The 19,768-nt window shown below is 43.0% G+C and overlaps 1 protein-coding gene and 1 long non-coding RNA gene across 2 annotated transcripts in view; one reads left to right on the forward strand and one right to left on the reverse strand.

The window, feature by feature from the left end:
• mcc (MCC regulator of WNT signaling pathway) overlaps nucleotides 1-19,768 on the forward strand; it is a 257,268-nt gene that overhangs the window by 12,269 nt on the left and 225,231 nt on the right. The window contains exons 2-3 of the mRNA XM_067982962.1: nucleotides 10,090-10,337; nucleotides 16,208-16,419. Coding sequence (XP_067839063.1) covers nucleotides 10,090-10,337; nucleotides 16,208-16,419 — 460 coding nt within the window. The remainder of the gene's footprint in view (nucleotides 1-10,089; nucleotides 10,338-16,207; nucleotides 16,420-19,768) is intronic.
• Nucleotides 9,761-19,768, reverse strand: part of LOC137320945 (uncharacterized) — a 44,156-nt gene continuing 34,148 nt past the window's right edge. Inside the window, exon 3 of the long non-coding RNA XR_010962681.1 lies at nucleotides 9,761-10,223. This is a non-coding gene — a long non-coding RNA (uncharacterized lncRNA). The remainder of the gene's footprint in view (nucleotides 10,224-19,768) is intronic.

Here is a 19,768-nt window from a genome sequence, read left to right on the forward strand (position 1 = left end):
AAAATAAGCCCAGGAAACAGTTTTATTGTGGAACCAGCTTTAAGCTGTGACAAAAATGGAGTTTTAGAAATACTGCAGCAATTTTCTCTGTTTTCTTCAAATTGTGTAACAGTATATATTTGAATCTGAAAATCTCCATACAGGGAAGACGTTCCAAAGATGAACCTCAAAATCTTCTATATCTCATCACATACAAGGGTGAGGATCTGGGTATCCTGCTCACAACAGTGTCCCGAGAAACTTAAATGCTGTTTCACGAAGTTTAAAAAAAATCATTCTCTGGATGTGTGTCCCTGGCAATGCCAGCATTTATTGCCCATCCTTGGTTGCTTTTGATAAGATGACCTTCTCTAATTTAGGCTTAATACTTTAATGCAGTACTGAAGTAGTGTTGCATTGTTGGAGGTTCTGGCTTTTGGATGAGATAATAAACCACATCTGCCTGTTTTCAGGTGGATGTAAAATATCCCATGGCACTTTTCCAAAGGGGAGCTGGAAGTTTTGGTGTCCTGGCCAACATTCATTCCTTAACTAACACCACACAAAAAAAAAGATTGACTAGTCATTCATCTTGTTTGTCGGACCTTTCTGTGTCCAAATTTGGTGCTGTGTTTTCCGACAAAACAGCAGTGACTATACTTCAAAATAAATTTATTGGCTGTAAAGCGCTTTAGGACATCCTGAGGACGTGAAAGGTACTCTAATAAATGTAAGTTCTTTCTAATCTAGGAGATAAGATTAGGATTCCTGATGTCTGTTCCTAATGCAGCTCACACCATAGGAAAAATAAGCTGGTCAAACATGAAGGTTTGAGCTGAGACATGGACCAAAATCTCACTCATTTCTTACGTGGTCTTTAGATGAGTATTGTTAGTGTTCTGTAAAGTCTTGCATTTTCCTTATTGAAGGTATTGGATTAACTCATCTACATTTTGATGATTCATGTCTTGTTCTTAGTTTGAATATCGGGATAGCCTCTATTATCATTCAATGCTTGAGTACAGTTCTAGTATTTTATAGAGCTCCTTTTTCATTCTTCATTTCCAAGAGGATTCTAGGCTGTATCCCATCCTAGGTGGCTGGTAGACAATGTGTTTCTTCATAACACATACTTTACTGCATTGAACTGTTCCTGAGCTGAGTGACTGGATCTGTAATTCAATGACATGTGTAAGGTCTGATTACATAAGAATCTATTTAATGCACCTGCCATTTTCTGATCCTCTACAATCTGCCGTCACAACTTACCCCTTGAGGATCTGTCTGGTCTGTTGCATAGTCTTTGAGCTTGGAGGAGAGCATGCACCACCCTGAAGGTGCCACAAAGCCAGTCTATGATATAATTTTGCATCTGCATGCACTTCCTGTCTGTGTCACTTGACTTCCAGTTGTCACGTTTTTGTCAAGACTTATTGTCAAGTTTTTTCATTATAAATTCCTAGGTCCACATTTATGGTGGAAATACATATATAAATTTGTCACTGCAATCTGACCAATGGGGTGCCCACAGTTCCCTCAAAATGCTTTTGAATTTTTTTCATCTGCCACTTTTCATTAATAACTGAAATTTCTAATGTCCAAAATAAGCACATATCAAAAAGCAAAAATTGATGATGAGATCGGCCATGGCTCTGTGGGACTTCAGGACCCCTGCCCATAAAGGCTGGAGGTGGTGGCAGAGCCAGACCAAGTGCTGAAGTTTGCCTTTATGGCTGCAGTCCTGATGGAGACTGAGCTCCAGCCCATATGTCTCTTGCCATTGCTCCTCTAGTAGTGGGTGACCAAAGTCTTATTCCCAAAATTTACGTAGGCTTTGGTTGTCTTCTGATTACTGTTGGTATGGGGGAGGTGGGGGGGAAGAGAAAGTGTGGTAGAAAAGATGTTGTTGGATTTGAGCATGATAGAAGAAATCATGGAAGATGTGGAATTTATTGGGTCAGCTGATGGAATGGCATGATTTGGTCTTCCTAGAGCAGCTTGTCTATTTGTCATACACTTATCGGGCCGTGCCTTGAAGCTAACTAATAGGAAATCACATTTGCAGCATAGTAGGGACAAGGCTGACAGGCTTTGCGGCACCTTCAGGGTGGTGCATGCTTTCCTCCAAGCTGCAGAGATTGATGCTACAATTGAATGTTTTTGGACTTGGGCTGTTATTTTTGAGGAATTTGAGAAAGGGAAGAGGAGCAGTGCTGTTTGTCGGACCATGTTTGCTGCCGTTCCCAGCCGGATGTTTTGAGCCTTGTTTCATGCTTCAATCCTGTGCAGTTGATCTGTCCGTAAGGAGACCCAGCTTCCATGTTGAGCAAGTAGTTGTTGCAGGTATATTCTTGGCAGCTGCCTTGCTCATAGAAACTAGAGGATGTGCCTTTTGAGGTAATGGAATTGCTGGGTTGGGATTTGGATTTGGAGTATTTCACAGCACAACAGGAGGCCATTTGGTCGAAAAGTTAGTCCCGTTCCCATATCCTCTTAAAAATATTTTCTCAAAATATTTATCCACTTTCCTTTTAAAAGTATTATGGATTCTTCATCGACTGCTGATTCTGGTAGGACGTTATGCCTAACAACCCTCTGCATTAAAAAAAATTCTGCAAACCTCGACTTTGGTTCTTTTGGTGATCTTAAAGTTGTGCCCTCTAGTTTCCGACTCACTGGCCAGTGGAAATAGTGTTTCCCAATTTTCTTATCAAAACTTCAAAATAATGAGAACACCTCTATTAGTTCTCCTCCAACATTTCTTTGTTCGAATGAAAAGAGTTCTAGTTTCCTTAGTGTCTCCTCTTAAGTAAAGCCTCTCATTCCTATGATCATCTTGGTGAATCTCTTCTGCACCATCTCTTAGCCTTGATATCCTTACTAAAATAAGGTGCCCGAAATTGGCCAATATTCTAACTGCAGCCTATATGAGTTATATAGATTTAGCATGACGTCTTTGCCTTTTCTTGCAAAAAATGGGGGAGTGGTTTGGGCTGTCACTGTTACTCCTATGTATTTGAAGCCTGTTTCTGTCCAGGCAAAGGGGCAGGCCCCTCTGGGTTTTGGTATGGTCTGTTCTAGGAGCATACCTTCTGTTTTGGAGTAGGCCAGTTTATAGCCCAAGAGGTATCACTAACAGACTGGAACATTTCTAGAGAGGCCCTCGGGTTTAGAGATGTAAAGAGGAGTGTGTTCCGCATAGTGATATTTTGTCCTGCATAGTATTGGCCTTTTCACAAGGTGGTATCTGTTGATTCTATAGCCACGGCAAACAGGAGGAGTAGGGACAGTTATGCCTGGCCCCTTGTTGGACATGGCATATGGAAGAGAGGTAACCATTTATGTACTCTAAGGACAAGTCGGACGGGTTGCACCTGAACCAGAGCGGGACAAATATCCTTGCGGGGAGGTTTGCTAGCACTGTTTGGGGGGGTTTAAACTAACTTGGCAGGGGGATGGGATACAGAGTGGAGCTACAATAGGGGGTGATGTGCAGCCAAATATAGAGAAAAAAACAAGTCAGCTTGGAAGACAGGGCAAATATGTGAGGGCAAGGCTGGATGGCATCTATTTTAATGCAAGGAGTCTTGCGAATAAGGTGGATGAACTGAAGGTGTTGATAAACACATGGGAGTATGATATTGTTGCTGTCACAGAGACATTTGTAAACAATTTTACAACACCAAGTTATAGTCCAGCAATTTTATTTTAAATTCACAAGCTTTCGGAGACTTCCTCCTTCCTCAGGTAAATGTTTCAGGAGCTCCTTGAAGCCTACGCATTTATACATATAGAACAATACATGGTGTTTACAGACTGCCCCTGCAACTGCCCGTTGCCAAGGCAATCACCGTGTTCAGACAGAGAGGTGTCACCTGCAGAACCCCCGAATACACATTCAACAAAAAAACAAACAGGGAAAAAAAAGAGAAGAAAAACAGAGAGAGGCAGAAACATCCGGAAGGCAGAGAGAGCCAGCAAATGACCCATTATATTAAAAACAGATAACATTTGTTCGCTGGTGGGGTAACGTGTAGCGTGACATGAACCCAAGATCCCGGTTGAGGCCGTCCTCATGGGTGCGGAACTTGGCTATCAATTTCTGCTCGACGATTTTGCGTTGTCGTGTGTCTCGAAGGCCGCCTTGGAGTACGCTTACCCGAAGGTCGGTGGATGAATGTCCATGACTGCTGAAGTGTTCCCCGACTGGGAGGGGACCCTCCTGTTTGGCGATTGTTGCGCGGTGTCCGTTCATCCGTTGTCGCAGCGTCTGCATGGTCTCGCCAATGTACCATGCTCTGGGGCATCCTTTCCTGCAACGTATGAGGTAGACAACGTTGGCCGAGTCACAGGAGTATGAACCATGCACCTGGTGGGTGGTGTCCTCTCGTGTGATGGTGGTATCTGTGTCGATGATCTGGCAGGGTTGTGTGGCGTCGTGGACGCTGTTCTCTTGAAAGCTAGGTAATTTGCTGCGAACGATGGTCTGTTTGAGGTTGGGTGGCTGTTTAAAGGCGAGTAGTGGAGGTGTGGGGATGGCCATAGCGAGGTGTTTGTCCTCATTGATGACATGTTGAAGGCTGCGGAGAACATGGCGTAGTTTCTCCGCTCCGGGGAAGTACTGGACGACAAAGGGTACTCTGTTGGTTGCGTCCCGTGTTAGTCTCCTGAGGAGGTCTATGCGATTTTTTGCTGTGGCCCGTCGGAACTGTCGATCGATGAGTCGAGCGTCATATCCCGTTCTTACTAGGGCGTCTTTCAGCGTCTGTAGGTGTCCATCGCGTGCGTTCCTCGTCTGAGCAGACCCTGTGTATTCGCAGGGCCTGTCCATAGGGGATGGCCTCTTTGACGTGGTTAGGGTGGAAGCTGGAAAAGTGGAGCATCGTGAGGTTGTCCGTGGGCTTGCGGTAGAGTGAGGTGCTGAGGTGCCCGTCTTTGATGGAGATTCGTGTGTCCAAGAAAGAAACTGATTCTGAGGAGTAGTCCATGGTGAGCTTGATGGTGAGATGGAACTTGTTATCGTGTAGTCTCTTTAGTGATTCCTTGCCGTGGGTCCATAGAAAGAAAATGTCGTCGATGTATCTGGTGTATAGTGTTGGTTGGAGGTCTTGTGCAGTGAAGAAGTCCTGCTCGAACTTGTGCATGAAAATGTTGGCGTATTGGGGTGCGAATTTGGTCCGCATGGCTGTTCCGTGTGTTTGGGTAAAGAACTGGTTATCGAAGGTGAAGACATTGTGATCCAGGATGAAGCGGATGAGTTGTAGGATGGCTTCCAGAGATTGGCTGTTGTTGGTGTTGAGTATTGATGCTGTCGCAGCGATGCCGTCATCGTGGGGGATACTGGTGTATAGTGCCGAGACGTCCATCGTGGTGAGAAGTGTTCCTGGTTCAACTGGTCCGTGGGTACTGAGTTTTTGTAGGAAGTCTGTAGTGTCGCGACAGAAGCTGGGGGTTCCCTGTACGATGGGTTTCAGGATGCCCTCGATGTATCCAGAGAGGTTCTCACACAGGGTTCCGTTGCCTGATACGATGGGACGTCCGGGTGTGTTGGCTTTGTGTATCTTTGGGAGGCAGTAGAAGTCTCCCACGCGGGGATTACGTGGGATGAGAGTGCGCAGGATGCTTTGAAGGTCTGGATCGAAGGTCTTGATCAGTTTGTTGAGCTGGTGGGTGTGTTCTTTGGTCGGATCTGCGGGTAACCGTCTGTAGTGTTCCTGGTTGTCCAGTTGTCGGTATGCTTCTTTGCAATAGTCTGTTCTGTTCTGTATGACTATGGCTCCTCCTTTGTCCGCTGGTTTGATGACGATGTTGCGGTTGGTCTTGAGAGCGTTGATGGCGTTGCGTTGTGCTCACAGAGACATGGTTGAGGGAGGGGCAAGACTGGCAGCTCAATATTCCGGGGTACAGAATCTTCAGGCGAGACAGAGGGGGAGGTATAAGAGGAGGGGGGGTCGCAATATTAATTAAAGAATCAATTACTGCCATAAGGAGGGATGATATATTAGCAGGTTCCTCTAATGAGGCCATATGGGTGGAGCTTAAAAACAAAAAGGGGGCAAGCACTTTGATGGGAGTGTACTATAGGCCCCCAAACAGTCAGGGGGAGATAGAGGAACAGATATGTAGGCAAATCTCAGAAAATTGTGCAAATAATAGGGTAATAATAGTGGAGGATTTCAACTTCCCCAATATTAACTGGGATACTCAGAGTGTAAAAGGCTTAGAGGGTACAAAATTCTTAACGTGCATCCAGGAGAGCTTTTTGAGCCAGCATGTAGAAAGTCCTACAAGAGAGGGGGCGGTACTGGACCTAATTCTAGGGAATGTGGCCGGCCAAGTGGAAGAAGTGCTAGTAGGTGAGCACTTTGGTGACAGTGACCATAATTTGGTGAGATTTAAGGTGGTCATGGAAAAGGATAGGGAGGGGCCGGAAATAAAGGTTCTAAATTGGGGGAAGGCCGATTTTAATAGGATAAGGCAGGATCTGGCCAAAATGGACTGGGATCAGCTGCTTGTAGGAAAATCCGCATCGGGGCAATGGGAGTCTTTCAGAAGGGAGATTGAGAACATACAATGGCAACATGTTCCCGTAAAGGTCAAGGGTGGTTCCAAGAACTCCAGGGAACCTTGGATGTCAGGGGATATACGAGAATGGATTAGGAAAAAAAGGAGGGCTTTTGGCAGATACAAAAGGCTAAAGACGGAGGAAGCCCTAGAGGAGTACAAAAAGTGCAGGGGGATACTTAAAAAAGAAATTAGGAGGTCAAGGAGGGGCCATGAAATAACACTGGCGAGCAAAATAAAGGAAAATCCTAAGATGTTTTATAAGTATATTAAGGGTAAGAGGATAACTAGGGAAAAAATAGGGCCCATTAGGGACAAAAATGGCAATGTGTGTGTGGAGCCGGCAGATGTAGGAGGGGTTCTAAATGAATTTTTTGCATCTGTTTTCACTATGGAGAAGGACGATGTAGACATAGAAATACGGCAGGGGGACTGTGATATACTCGAACATATTAACATCGAGCGGGAGGAGGTATTGGCGGTTTTAGCAGGCCTAAAAATGGATAAATCCCCAGGCCCGGACGAAATGTATCCCAGCCTACTGTGTGAGGCAAAGGAGGAGATTGCGGGGGCTCTAACACATATTCAGAACCTCTCTGGCCACAGGGGATGTGCCAGAGGACTGGAGAACTGCTAATGTAGTACCATTATTCAAGAAGGGGAGTAGGGAAAAACCGGGGAACTACAGGCCAGTGAGCCTAACATCAGTGGTAGGAAAATTATTGGAAAAAATTCTGAAGGACAAAATTAGTCTCCACTTGGAGAAGCAAGGATTAATCAGGGATAGTCAACATGGCTTTGTCAAGGGAAGATCATGTCTGACTAATTTGATTGAATTTTTTGAGGGGGTGACTAGGCGTGTGGATGAGGGTAACGCAGTGGATGTGGTATACATGGATTTCGGTAAGGCCTTCGATAAAGTCCCCCACAGGAGACTGGTCAAGAAGGTACGAGCCCATGGAATCCAGGGTGCCTTGACACTTTGGATACAAAACTGGCTTAGTGGCAGAAGGCAGAGGGTGATGGTCGAAGGTTGTTTTTGTGACTGGAAGCCTGTGGCCAGTGGGGTACCACAGGGATCGGTGCTGGGTCCCTTGCTGTTTGTGGTCTACATTAACGACTTGGATATGAATGTAAAAGGTATGATCAGTAAGTTCGCTGATGATACAAAAATTGGTAGGGTGGTAAATAGCGAGGAGGATAGCCTCAGTCTGCAGGACGATATAGATGGGTTGGTCAGATGGGCGGAACAGTGGCAAATGGAATTTAACCCGGAAAAGTGCGAGGTGATGCACTTTGGAGGGACTAACAAGGCAAGGGAATACACAATGAATGGGAGGACCCTAGGCAAGACAGAGGGTCAGAGGGATCTTGGTGTGCAAGTTCACAGATCCCTGAAGGCGGCGGAACAGGTAGATAAGGTGGTAAAGAAGGCATATGGGATACTTGCCTTTATTAGCCGAGGCATAGAATATAAGAGCAAGGAGGTTATGATGGAGCTGTATAAAACACTGGTTAGGCCACAGCTGGAGTACTGTGTGCAGTTCTGGTCGCCGCACTACAGGAAGGATGTGATCGCTTTGGAGAGGGTGCAGAGGAGATTCACCAGGATGTTACCAGGGCTGGAGCGCTTCAGCTATGAAGAGAGACTGGGAAGATTGGGTTTGTTTTCCTTGGAGCAGAGGAGGCTGAGGGGGGACATGATTGAGGTGTACAAAATTATGAGGGGCACAGATAGGATGGATACTAAGGAGCTTTTTCCCTTCGTTGAGGGTTCTATAACAAGGGGACATAGATTCAAGGTAAAAGGCGGGAGGTTTAGAGGGGATTTGAGAGAGAACTTTTTCACCCAGAGGGTGGTTGGAGTCTGGAACTCACTGCCTGAAAGGGTTGTGGAGGCAGGGAACCCTCACAACATTCAAGAAGCATTTGGATGAGCACTTGAAATGCCATAGCATACAAGGCTACGGACCAAATGCTAGAATATGGGATTAGAGTAGACAGGGCTTGATGGCCGGCGCGGACACGATGGGCCGAAGGGCCTCTATCCGTGCTGTATAACTCTATGACTCTAACTCTATGATATGGGTTAGAGCAGCAGAATTTGACCCATCATTTGAATATGTCCCTTTTTTCAGGGCCTCTATATCTCTCACCATGTGAGGGGATCGGAACTGGACACAGTATTCCAGATGGGGTCTAAGGGAGGTCTTGTACAAGGACAATATGGTACTTTTTGTTTTATATTGTATCGTCCTAGCTATGCATCCTAATACTCTTCACTTTCACTGTAGCCTCTCGGTACCGATGTTACCTTTGAGACTCCTGCATTATAACACTTAGGTCTCGTTTTCACTGAACAAACTTTAATCCAGAATGCAGCACGGTTTACGTGACAATGCGTGGTTTCCTCTTTTATGTGTTCCCTCAACTGGTTGAGGGCCATGGATTGTGGGGGTCGAGATCGATATGTGGTGTGGAGTCTGCTGGTGCCCCTGTTGGTAGGTTCACAGGTGGCTAAGCTCATGTTGCTTGATGATCTTAGTAACAAAGTTTCAATCAGAGTGATCAAGTTAGCTCTAATGCTATATGCTGATCCTGCTGGCTAATGAAGAGCTTCATCTGTTGATACTGAACAGCTGTAGTTATAGCACCTGGATCTGAACTTTTCGGTCTAGGATTTATTTCACATTGTGGTGAAGAGGGATACTGATATTTGGGTCCCATTTTTCTGTTTCGGGCTTGAAATTCTTTTTAGCGTCATGGGATTGACTTAATATACCTGGCAAATTGTCTGGTTAGTTCCTGGTGTATACAAGATTGGATTTTTAAATAGTCCTTCAGGACAGAGCTCCTTGTTCATGCTGCTTCTCGGAATATGTCGTCAAAAAAAGTTCACCCAATACTCTCTGGTTCCCCGGATTAGTTTTTTTTTGTGCGGCTCTCAGGTCTCAGTACTACTTGTTTCATTGTGCATCTTTTAAAAATGTCTGTTTTGCCTTTGGGTTGTTTTTGATCAATTCTGTTATTGTGTCCTGGGTCTTCGATCCCTAAAAGAAAAACATCATTCCTTTATTGGAAATTATTTTTTAACTTTTGGACCAAACTACATTTAAAAAAAACTTAAAAGACCTCAGTTAAACAATTTTGTAGTTGAAAACTGCAATTTTAATACTTATATGATCAGTCATCAAAAACAAATTAAATATTTGGCTATATTAAGCTTAATTGTACAATTAAGCATTCTAATAAAATACTTTTTTAAATGGACCTTGGCTCAGGGCTTGCTCCCAAACGTAACAAGCTAGTGAAATAATGCATCTTTTCTGTCTATTTACATAAATTGCACTGTGAATTCTGAATTTTGAACTGAAGCTATCACTTATATTCCAAAGCAAGAAAACAATTGGTTTGCTTGCATTAAATATTTTGTCATTACAATGCTTTAACTTTGCCAAGTGCAACATTGCAAGGTATACTAGGTCCCATGAATTTGCAGTGCTGTGATCGTTGTGGTGATGATCTTTTTTTGTTCCTGCTCTTCAGGAATGACTTGCTTATGGTGTGTCGTCAACTGAACATGGAGGAATCAGTGGCAGAGATTATGCATCAGTTGGGAGCAGATGAGAATGGGAAGATCTCCTTTGAGGATTTTGTACGCTGTCGTATGCAGTTGGTATCTGAAATAAGAAAAGAAGAAGGTGAACTTTCAGTAAAGTCAGATGAATCTTGCAAAAAAAGAAAATTACGGGATCGAATAGCTTCGTGGCCAACCAGCAGCGACAACAGCCTTGGTATGTAGGTGGCATAAAGGGAAAAGATTATTTATTTCTGTTCAATCTTTAACTCTCTGTGGTACAGCATGAAAAGATTTCACAGTATTTGTAATTGCTGTTTTATTAGTATGCATTGGGATACGCCATAATTTACTTGACTGCTTCATAGTTAAATGTGGTGGATGTAACTTAGGATGTACACTGTTTCGTTATCTGGTACTACACTTAAGATTCTCACTCAACTTGTATTGAGTATAGAACAATCTTTAATTCTTCAATGGGGGTGTCATTACACATTAGCTGCTTGCAGTGTTTAGGTTGGCTATGTTTTTTGTGATTTCATCAGTGACGTAAGAAAAAGCCTATAAATGGAATAAAACAACTCTCAACTTCATTATATGTTCTTAAAAAAAAATTCATTTGGCTAACTGTCATGGTTGATGACTTAATCTGATCTCCTACGTAAAATGAATACTGTTATATTTCCAGTTTTAATAGAATGTTTGTCAAAGGTCTAACAGTTCCCATAGTGGATTTTGTCCCCCTGACCTTGCAGAAATGTGTACCTGAGGGACCAACAATTGCCCACTTGCTTACTGGATTAAATATAGTTTTGTGCCATTTAACCCATATTCTTGGAAATGGTGGATATAACCAGACAAGCTGAAACAGTTAATATTGTTATTTACAATTAAATAGTAATATAAAGCTCAAAAATCAAATACTAAAAGTCCAATACATCTAAACAAATTATTTAACAGGCCACAAGATAACTACAGATGAGGAAGGTCAATTTAAAAGTGAGGAAGTTATGCTTCAGTTGTATGGAGCCTTGGCCAGACCCCACCTGGAGCTTGACTTTTGGGCACTGAGCTTCAGGAAAGATATATTGCCCTTGGAAGGGGTACAGCGCAGATTCACCAGAATTATCTTAGGGCTTAAAGGGTTAAATTATGAGGACAGACTGCATAAATTTGGCTTGTGTTCCTTTGAGTTTAGACGGTTGAAGGGTGATCTAATCAAAGTATTTAAAATGATAAAGGGATTTGATAGTATAGATACAGAGAATCTATTTCTTGTAGGGAGCATCCAGGTCACAAGGGCATAATAATATTAAAGCTAGGCCATTTAAGTGTGAAATCAGGCAGCATTTTTTCACACAAAGGGCAGTGGAAATCTGGAACTAGCTCTCCAAAAAGGCTGCAGATGCTGGGTCAATTGAAATTTTCAAGATGTGGAGATGCCGGTGATGGACTGGGGTTGACAAATGTAAAGAATCTTACACCACCAGGTTATAGTCCAACAGTTTTATTTGAAAATCACTAGCTTTCGGAGGCTTCCTCCTTCGTCAGGTGAATATGGAAATCCTTGAACGTTTCGCATTTATAGTCAGAGAACAATACCTGGTGATTACAGATAATCTTTCCAACTGCCCATTGTCAAGGCAATCAAAGTGTTCAGACAGAGAGGTGTTACCTGCAGGACCACCGAATATACAAACGGCCCACCAGCGAATAAAAGTTATCTGTTTTTAATACAACGGGTCATTTTCTGTCTTTCTCTTCCTTTTGGATGTTTCTCCCTCTCTCTCTCTGTTTTGTGTTCTGGCCGTTTGTCTATTCGGTGGTCCTGCAGGTAACACCTCTCTGTCTGAACACTTTGATTGCCTTGACAACGGGCAGTTGGAAAGATTATCTGTAATCACCAGGTATTGTTCTCTGAATATAAATGCGAAACGTTCAAGGATTTCTACATTCACCTGATGAAGGAGGAAGCCTCCGAAAGCTTGTGATTTTCAAATAAAACTGTCGGACTATAACCTGGTGTTGTAAGATTCTTTACATTTGAAATTTTCAAGAAAGACAGATCAATAGATTTTTGTTAGGTATAGTTATCAAGGGATATGGAACAAGGGCGAGTAGATGGGGTTGAGGTACAGATCAGATCAGCCGTTATCTAATTGAATGGTGGAACAGGCTCGAGGGGCTTAACGGGGTACTCTGGTTCTATGTCACCTGGATCATAGTTTATCCTATCTTCTCCCCATTGCAGCATCTAACTGCTTCTTAAATGATTCCAGTGTTTTCACCTCCACTGCTTTATCTAGAAGTCCATTCCATGTGCTAATCACTTTTTGTGTGAAGGACTGATTCTTGATCTCAAATTTACTGTTTACTATTTTAAACCTGTGTTCCCATGTCCTTCTCAATTTAACTTAAATTAATATTCTGGATTTACCTTTCCATACCTGTAACTTTCTTCTATAGATCTATAAGATCACCTCTCGGACACCTCCTTTCGAGGCTGAAGAGCCCAAGCTTTGTCCAGTTTTTCCTCCTTTGACACTAAGGATTAGTCATGTGGTGTTCTCTGCACTGCTTACAATCCTTGAATGTCTCCCTTGTGTCTTGATCAGAACCAGACACAGTACTCACGGAGTAGTCTGACCGGAGAACTGTACAGTTTGCTTCCCCTGATATGTATTTTACTGCTTTAGCTGTATTGTTCAACATTCTGTTGGTTTTGTTGATTGCTGCTCCATGTTGGTGGCACATGTTGAGTGTCTAATCTACTAAGACCCCTGAGTCTCTTTCAACTACATCCTACATAGAAACGCATAGAAGTTACAACATAGAAACAAGCCATTGGGCTGTATCAGTCTGTGTCGGCGTTTACCCTCCATGCGAGAAAATAGTCCTAATCAAATTTACTCTCCCTGTTCCCATAATCCTTTCATCCCCTTTGCCTCCATCCACCTACCAAATCTAATCGTGAGTGTTGACATAGTTTCTGCCTCAATTGCTAACCCTGGAAGTGAATTCCACAGCCTCACAACTCTAAAGAAGTTTCTGCTGCCCTCTTCTTCTACAAAACTCTTATGTATATAATCTTGCATTTGTGACTCCTCAATCTAGACCCCCTCAACTACTTGAAACAATTTGCTTCTATCTACTCTGTCTGAACGTTTCATAATTTTAAACACTTCCATCATATTGCCCCATAATCTGCATCCTAACAAAAAAAAGCCCCAATTTTGGAAGCCTTTTTTCATTTGTATTTCCTCTTATCAGGCACATCCTCGTGAATCTATGTTGTACTCTCTCTAAAGCTCAATATCCTTCCTATAGTGTGGAGCCCAATACTGCATGCAGTACTGTAACTGAGGTCTTTTTAAAGTTTGATATAGGCTCATCATTACTTCTTGGCTTTTATATCCTAGTGTCAGCCATGACTCAGTGGTAGCACTCTCGTCTTTAAGTCAGAAGGTTGTGGGTTCAAGTCCCACTCCTGGGACTTGACTGCAAAATCTCGGCTGACACTGCAGTGCAGTACTGAGGGAGTGTTGACCTGTTGGAGGTGCCGTCTTTCGGATGAGACGTTCAACTCCGTCTTCCCTTTCAAGTGGATGTAAAAGATCCAAAGGCACTATTTCGTAGAAGAGCAGGGGAGTTCCCCAGTGCCCTAGCCAATATTTATCCCCCAACCAACACCTAAAAATGTCATTGTTACATTGCTGTTTGCGGGACCTTGCTGTGCACAAATTGGCTGCTGTGTTTCCTACATTACAACAGTGACTACACCTTGAAGAGTACTTCATTGGCTGTAAAACACTTTGACGTCCTGAGGATGTGAAAGGCACTATATAAAATGCAAGTCTTTTTTCTTGTGATAAAACCTAGAATTCCTCAAGCCTTTTTTTTTGAAAGCAGCCTTATCAACCTGAGGGTGCCACCTTTAATATCCTGTGACTCTGTACCCCTAAATTCCTCTGCTCTACCACAGCACTGCATGCTCTTCCATTGAGTACAATTACTGCTATGTTTTTTTACTAAAATGCATTGTTTCACACTTACTGACATTGAATTCCATCTGCCACATTTTAGTCATTCCCCATCTTTTCAAATATAGAATAGAAACAGAAAATGCTGGAAATACTCAGCAGGTCAGGCAGCACCTGTAGAGAAAGAAACAGTTAATGTTTCAGGGTGCTGACCTTTGTCAGATATTGATATCTTATCAATATCCCATGACAGATTCCTTTGGTCTTCTAAGGAATAAACTATACCTCCTATTTTGGTATTATCCACAAGTTTTTATACCACTCCCTCTACACTTGTATCCAAACCATTGATATACACAGTGAACATAATTGGACCGAGAACTGGACCCACTACCCGCTTTCAACCAATTTGAAAAACTGCCCTTAACGTCTACTGTTTTCAACTTTTGAACCAATTTTTAATCTAGTTTGTTATCCTAACTCTACACCCCCTAATCTTCTCGAGTAAACTCCCATGTAGTACCTTGACAAAGGCCTTCCTAATGTCCATGTACACTACATGCACTGCATTTTCCCCATCTACCATGTTTGTTATCGCCTCAAAGAATTGAGGTTTGTCAAGCATGATCACTCCTTTTGAAATCTGTGTTGGCAACTTATATTTTCTCTTTATCTGGACACGTGGTAATTTAGTCCTTAATTAAAGAGTAACATTTTCCCTATCTCGGAGGTTTAGGTAACTGGCTTGTAATTACCTACATAAGCTCTGTCTCCCTTTTTTAAAAATGGGTACTCATAGACCACTTTTCAGTCTTCCAGCACACATCCATATTGAATAGAGCCCTGAAATATAATTTCTAAGACCTCTGTCAGGGAAATCTGTGTCCTCTGGTTACCGACCCTTTTGCCACTGGAAAATTTCTCCCTGTTTACTCTATCAAAACCGTTCATGATCTTGAACACCTCTATCAAATCTCCCAGTAACCACCTCTGTTCTAAGGAGAACAACCCCAGCTTCTCTCGTCTCTCCACATCCCTGGCACCATTCTAGTAAATCTCTTCTGCATCCTCGTTAGGAAGGATGTCAAGGCCTTAAAGTGTGATGCCCAGAACTGAACACACTACTCCAGCTGAGGCCTAACCAGTGTTTTATAAAGGTTTAGCATAACTTCTTTGCTTTTGTACTCTATGCTTCTATTAATAAAGCCCAGGATCCCATATGCTTTTTTAACAGCCTTCTCAACTTGTCCTGCCACCTTCAAAGATTTGTGTGTATGCACGTCCAGGTCTCTGTTCCTGCACCCTAAAGTGCCCATTGCTAAACTTCTACCCTCCCCCAATACTAACTACTTCCTCCAAATTACTACCTGTGAAATGTTTACATGTCCTATCCACTAACCAGAATTCTCTCTACTGCAAGTACCCACAACCTCAATTTCCACCCCCCACCAAATGCTCAATGCTATGTGTTTACCCCTTTCAAGCATTCACTGCCCTTCCTATTTCTTCACTTCTCAGCCCTCTACCTAATTATCCACTACAGCACCAAATCCTCACCATTTTCCTCCCCTACCTGTTCACTTCCTCTCTCTGAACTAGTCCCTTGTCCCTCCATAACTGCTAACTTCCCCAGTCACTTTAACTAGACATCCTTTCCCAATCCGTATGATCATAGAACCATAGAAAAGATACAGCACAAAAGGGGGCCATTCTGCCCATCGTGTCCACGCCGGCTCGAAGAACAACCAGTGCCCATTCTAATCCCACCTTCCAGCACCCGGTCCGTAGCCCTGCAGCTTACAGCACATTAGGTGCAGGTCCAGGTACTTTTTAAAGAGTTGAGGGTCCCTGCCTCTACCACCAATTCGGGCAGCGAATTCCGTACACCCACCACCCTCTGGGTAAAAAAGATTCTCCTCATGTCCCCTCTAGTCCTTCCGCCAATCAGCTAAATCTGTATTTGTCTGGACTAATGACATATAGCTATTTTAGAATCAAAATTCATTATTTAGTGATTCTAGCAAACAATATCATGGGATTATGCTGTTTTAAAGCCTCTATAAGTGCACTTTTAATTTCTAAGTTTATACAGTGCTTTTTTTTCCAGGTGCAATGTCAGGAGCCAGAGAGAGCTGGGAATATGATTCTGGAGCTCGAGACCTTCAGAGCCCAGAACTACGTACTAATCCAACCCTTCAGAAATTATTAGAGTATGGAGGAGCTAACCTGGATCAGCAAGCTGCTCTGCAGGAGCTCTTAATGCAGGCTTCAAGCTTGAGCAATCCAAAGAGTGGCAGTTACTTGGAGCTAGCCAACACAGTGAGTGCTGCACTATCTTTGCTTACTTGTATCTTTCTCCTCCTGCTCCTCCTGCCCCTCCTCACAAAAAGAAATGATTCAGATGTGTACTACATAGCCTGGTTTTAGTAAGTGCATATTTGGGATTTAAGGTTTGCTCGTAGTAAACCTGTTGGGGTAGGTAAGTGTACCATCTTGAAAGTTTTTTTTAACGCTGGCTCCTGTGGTTTGCTTCTGACATTCACTGGTCATTCTATAAACCATACGTTCCAATGGTCAGCATTTTCTGTTTATAGCCAGTGTTTTGGGGGGGGGGGGGTGGTTCTGGTGAAGAGTCTGCATAGTGTGGCATCTTTTGCTGACAAAATTCACAGAAGCTCTTGCTTACGGTATGTAGCGGCCATAAACACTTCCATTAGCAGCAGGACTTGGGTAGGAGCAGCACTAAAGGGATAGACTGGGGAATGGATTTCAATGAATGAGAGAAGGAAGGGTGGGGAATGGATGGCAGGAAAAGGTAAAAGAGAATGAATTACATTGGGGGAAGGGGAAAATGGATTGCCAACAAGGGAAAAGCAAAGGGGGAATGGATTGCAATGAAGGAATGGAAATGAAAGGGAAAGGAAATGGGGTAGAAGCTGGGAGCCAGAGTTTTTGGATTAGGGAGAAAGCAGTGTGCCATACTTAACTAAGGGAGGGAGAGAAGTGTGCTAACATGAACTGATAGAAGAGGGAAAGTGCCATTTTGTACGGGGGGGGGCGGGGGTGGTGAGGGGAGAAGATTGCCCTGCTTGATTGAGAGTGGAAGCAAAGTAGCAGCTTGAAATAAGTTGCAAGGGTCAAGAGTGCCATGTTGAATTGAGGGGAGACCAGTTGAAGCTTTAACAGGGGAAATGAGCGTGCCAGGCTGAAGTGAAAGGGAGGGGGAGAGAAAGAGACTGAGGAGTGTGAGAATGAACTGGAAGAGTTGGAGGAGGAGAGAGTATCTCTACAATAGGGTAGAGAGTTGATTAAGGTATAGATCTCTAAACGGGAATGGGGTAATTTAATGTGGGAGAGTGTTGCGGTAACTTTTGAGGGAGTGATGGTTTGTCTGTTGAAAATCAGTGACACTTTAAGATTTAAACTTTGCAGTGCTTAAAATGAACCAGAATGCATAATATTTAATAGTAAATAAATTAATATGTTTCCAAGGGACAGTGCCCCTGTGCGCTCCTAAAAAGAAAAAAATGTCATTATTTGGATTTACCCTTTCAGACTTTGATTTACTTTTTTCCTTTCCAAGTCAAGTGGTCATACCTAGACTAGAGCTTGTTAGAAAGCACATGTAACTAGTTGTCGCACATTGTAGGCTTATAATCAGGGTTGTTTTCAGCTTTTTTCAAGCTGTTAGTCAGCCTTTGCTAGCTTTCGAGGTTGGCATATACGTTAGGGTAACGCTTTAAACTCACTATTGATTAGAATGTGTCACTCTAAGAATTCCTAGATTATTCTTGACTTTCCTCAGCAACCCATTGAAGAAATGTGCCTCATAATATGGCAGGATAGAATTTTTTTCACTTTTTTTCTCCCCTTCACAAATATGGCATCATCTACTCACAATCTCAACCAAGAAGCTAAGAGAATTCCATTCATGTTATCCGTATCAATTTAGACTCTCATAACAAATAGGCTACCTGTTGGGATGTTAATCATGCCTCTGTCATTTGCTTCAGCTTTAACAAGATAATGTGAGACATTGTGGAAAGTTGAGGCAGCTCTCTAGCTAAGAAATATAAACAAGAATGCGTATTCTTTCTTTTACCATCTAAGAGACAATACCTTTCTACTGACAGGTTTGCAACTGTACATGCCACTATATAAGTTTTGGTTTAGTCTGCAGAAATGAGGAGGAAAATAGTTGTTGTCTAAAATGATTGTATTTTAATCAACTAGATTGCAATTAAAATTAAATTTCTTATGAAGATTAAAATGAGACCAAAATTCAAGATCAGTCTAATTAATCTATCAATCAAGCTATCCTAACTGAAAAACTGATTAGCAGTCCACGTTGTTAGCGCACATATTGGAAATTGAACTGAATTGACAAAGTCTTGGTTGTTGAACACCAGTTCATTATTTTTTGTGGTGTTCTGAGTTTGAAAAATGAAACAGTTGAGATTTTTTGAAACATAAATTTTGCTAACCTTTTTAGAAGGGTTAAAATAAAAATGTATGGAATGCAAAAATTAAAATTTGATTTTTGCCTCTTCCTTTCTCTTCTGCCCCCCCCCCCCCTCCCCAACCTACGAATGGTGAGCAACTATACTGCACCTTTTTACACTCATTATTAATTTGGGTATGTAAAACTTGTTCAAATTTTTTATAAATGATGTTAAGCTCCTGTTTTGGGCAACTGATCAAGATGTGTAGAAGAAATGGATGCCAAAACAGAGGAGGAGATATTGGGAGGGGTGACCAAAAGCTTGGTCGAAGGGAATTAACGAGGGCCTTAAAGGGGGAGAGGGAGATGGAGGAGTTAGGGAAGGACTTCCAAAACATTGTTCCCTATATCGTTGAAGGTACGATTGCCAGTGGTGGGGCAAAGGAAGGTGTGTGCACATGACGTCAGAGGAATGGAGAGTTCGGTGGGCAGGCTGGTGGAGGTTAGAGATGGGGAGGCAGGACCATGAAGAGATTTAAACAGGAGAATGAGAAATTTAAATTTGAGATATTGGGGCATCGGGCGCCAATGTAAGTCAGCAAGCGCAGGGTAGTGGAAATCTGAAATTCCCTCCCCCAAAAGGGTATAAATGTTGGGTCAATTGAAATTTTCAAGACAGAGCTACAGATTTTTATTAGGTATCATGGGAAATGGACAAAGCAGCCCGCTTGATTGGCACCGCATCCACCACTCTAAACATTCACTCCCTCCACCACCGACGCACAGTGGCTGCAGTGTGTACCATCCACCGGATGCACTGCAGCAACTCGCCAAGCCCACGACCTCTACCACCTAGAAGGACAAGGGCAGCAGGCACATGGGAAGAACACCACCTGCACGTCCCCCTCCAAGTCACATACCATCCCGACTTAGAAATATATCGCCGTTCCTTCATCGTCGTTGGGTCAAAATCCTGGAACTCCCTACCTAACAGCACTGTGGGAGAACCTTCACCACACGGACTGCAGCGGTTCAAGAAGGAGGCTTATCACCACCTTCTCAAGGGCAACCAGGGATGGGCAATAAATTGTGGCCTTGCCAGCGACGCCCACATCCCGTGAGTAAAAAAAAAAATTTGAGGTAGAGATCAGTTATGACCTAATTGAAAGTGGAACAGGCTCGAAGGGCTAAATGGACTACTCCTGTTCCTAAGTTCCTGAGTGATGG

This window comes from Heptranchias perlo, chromosome 4 (genome assembly GCF_035084215.1).
Source record: "Heptranchias perlo isolate sHepPer1 chromosome 4, sHepPer1.hap1, whole genome shotgun sequence".
Lineage (NCBI taxonomy): Eukaryota > Metazoa > Chordata > Chondrichthyes > Hexanchiformes > Hexanchidae > Heptranchias > Heptranchias perlo.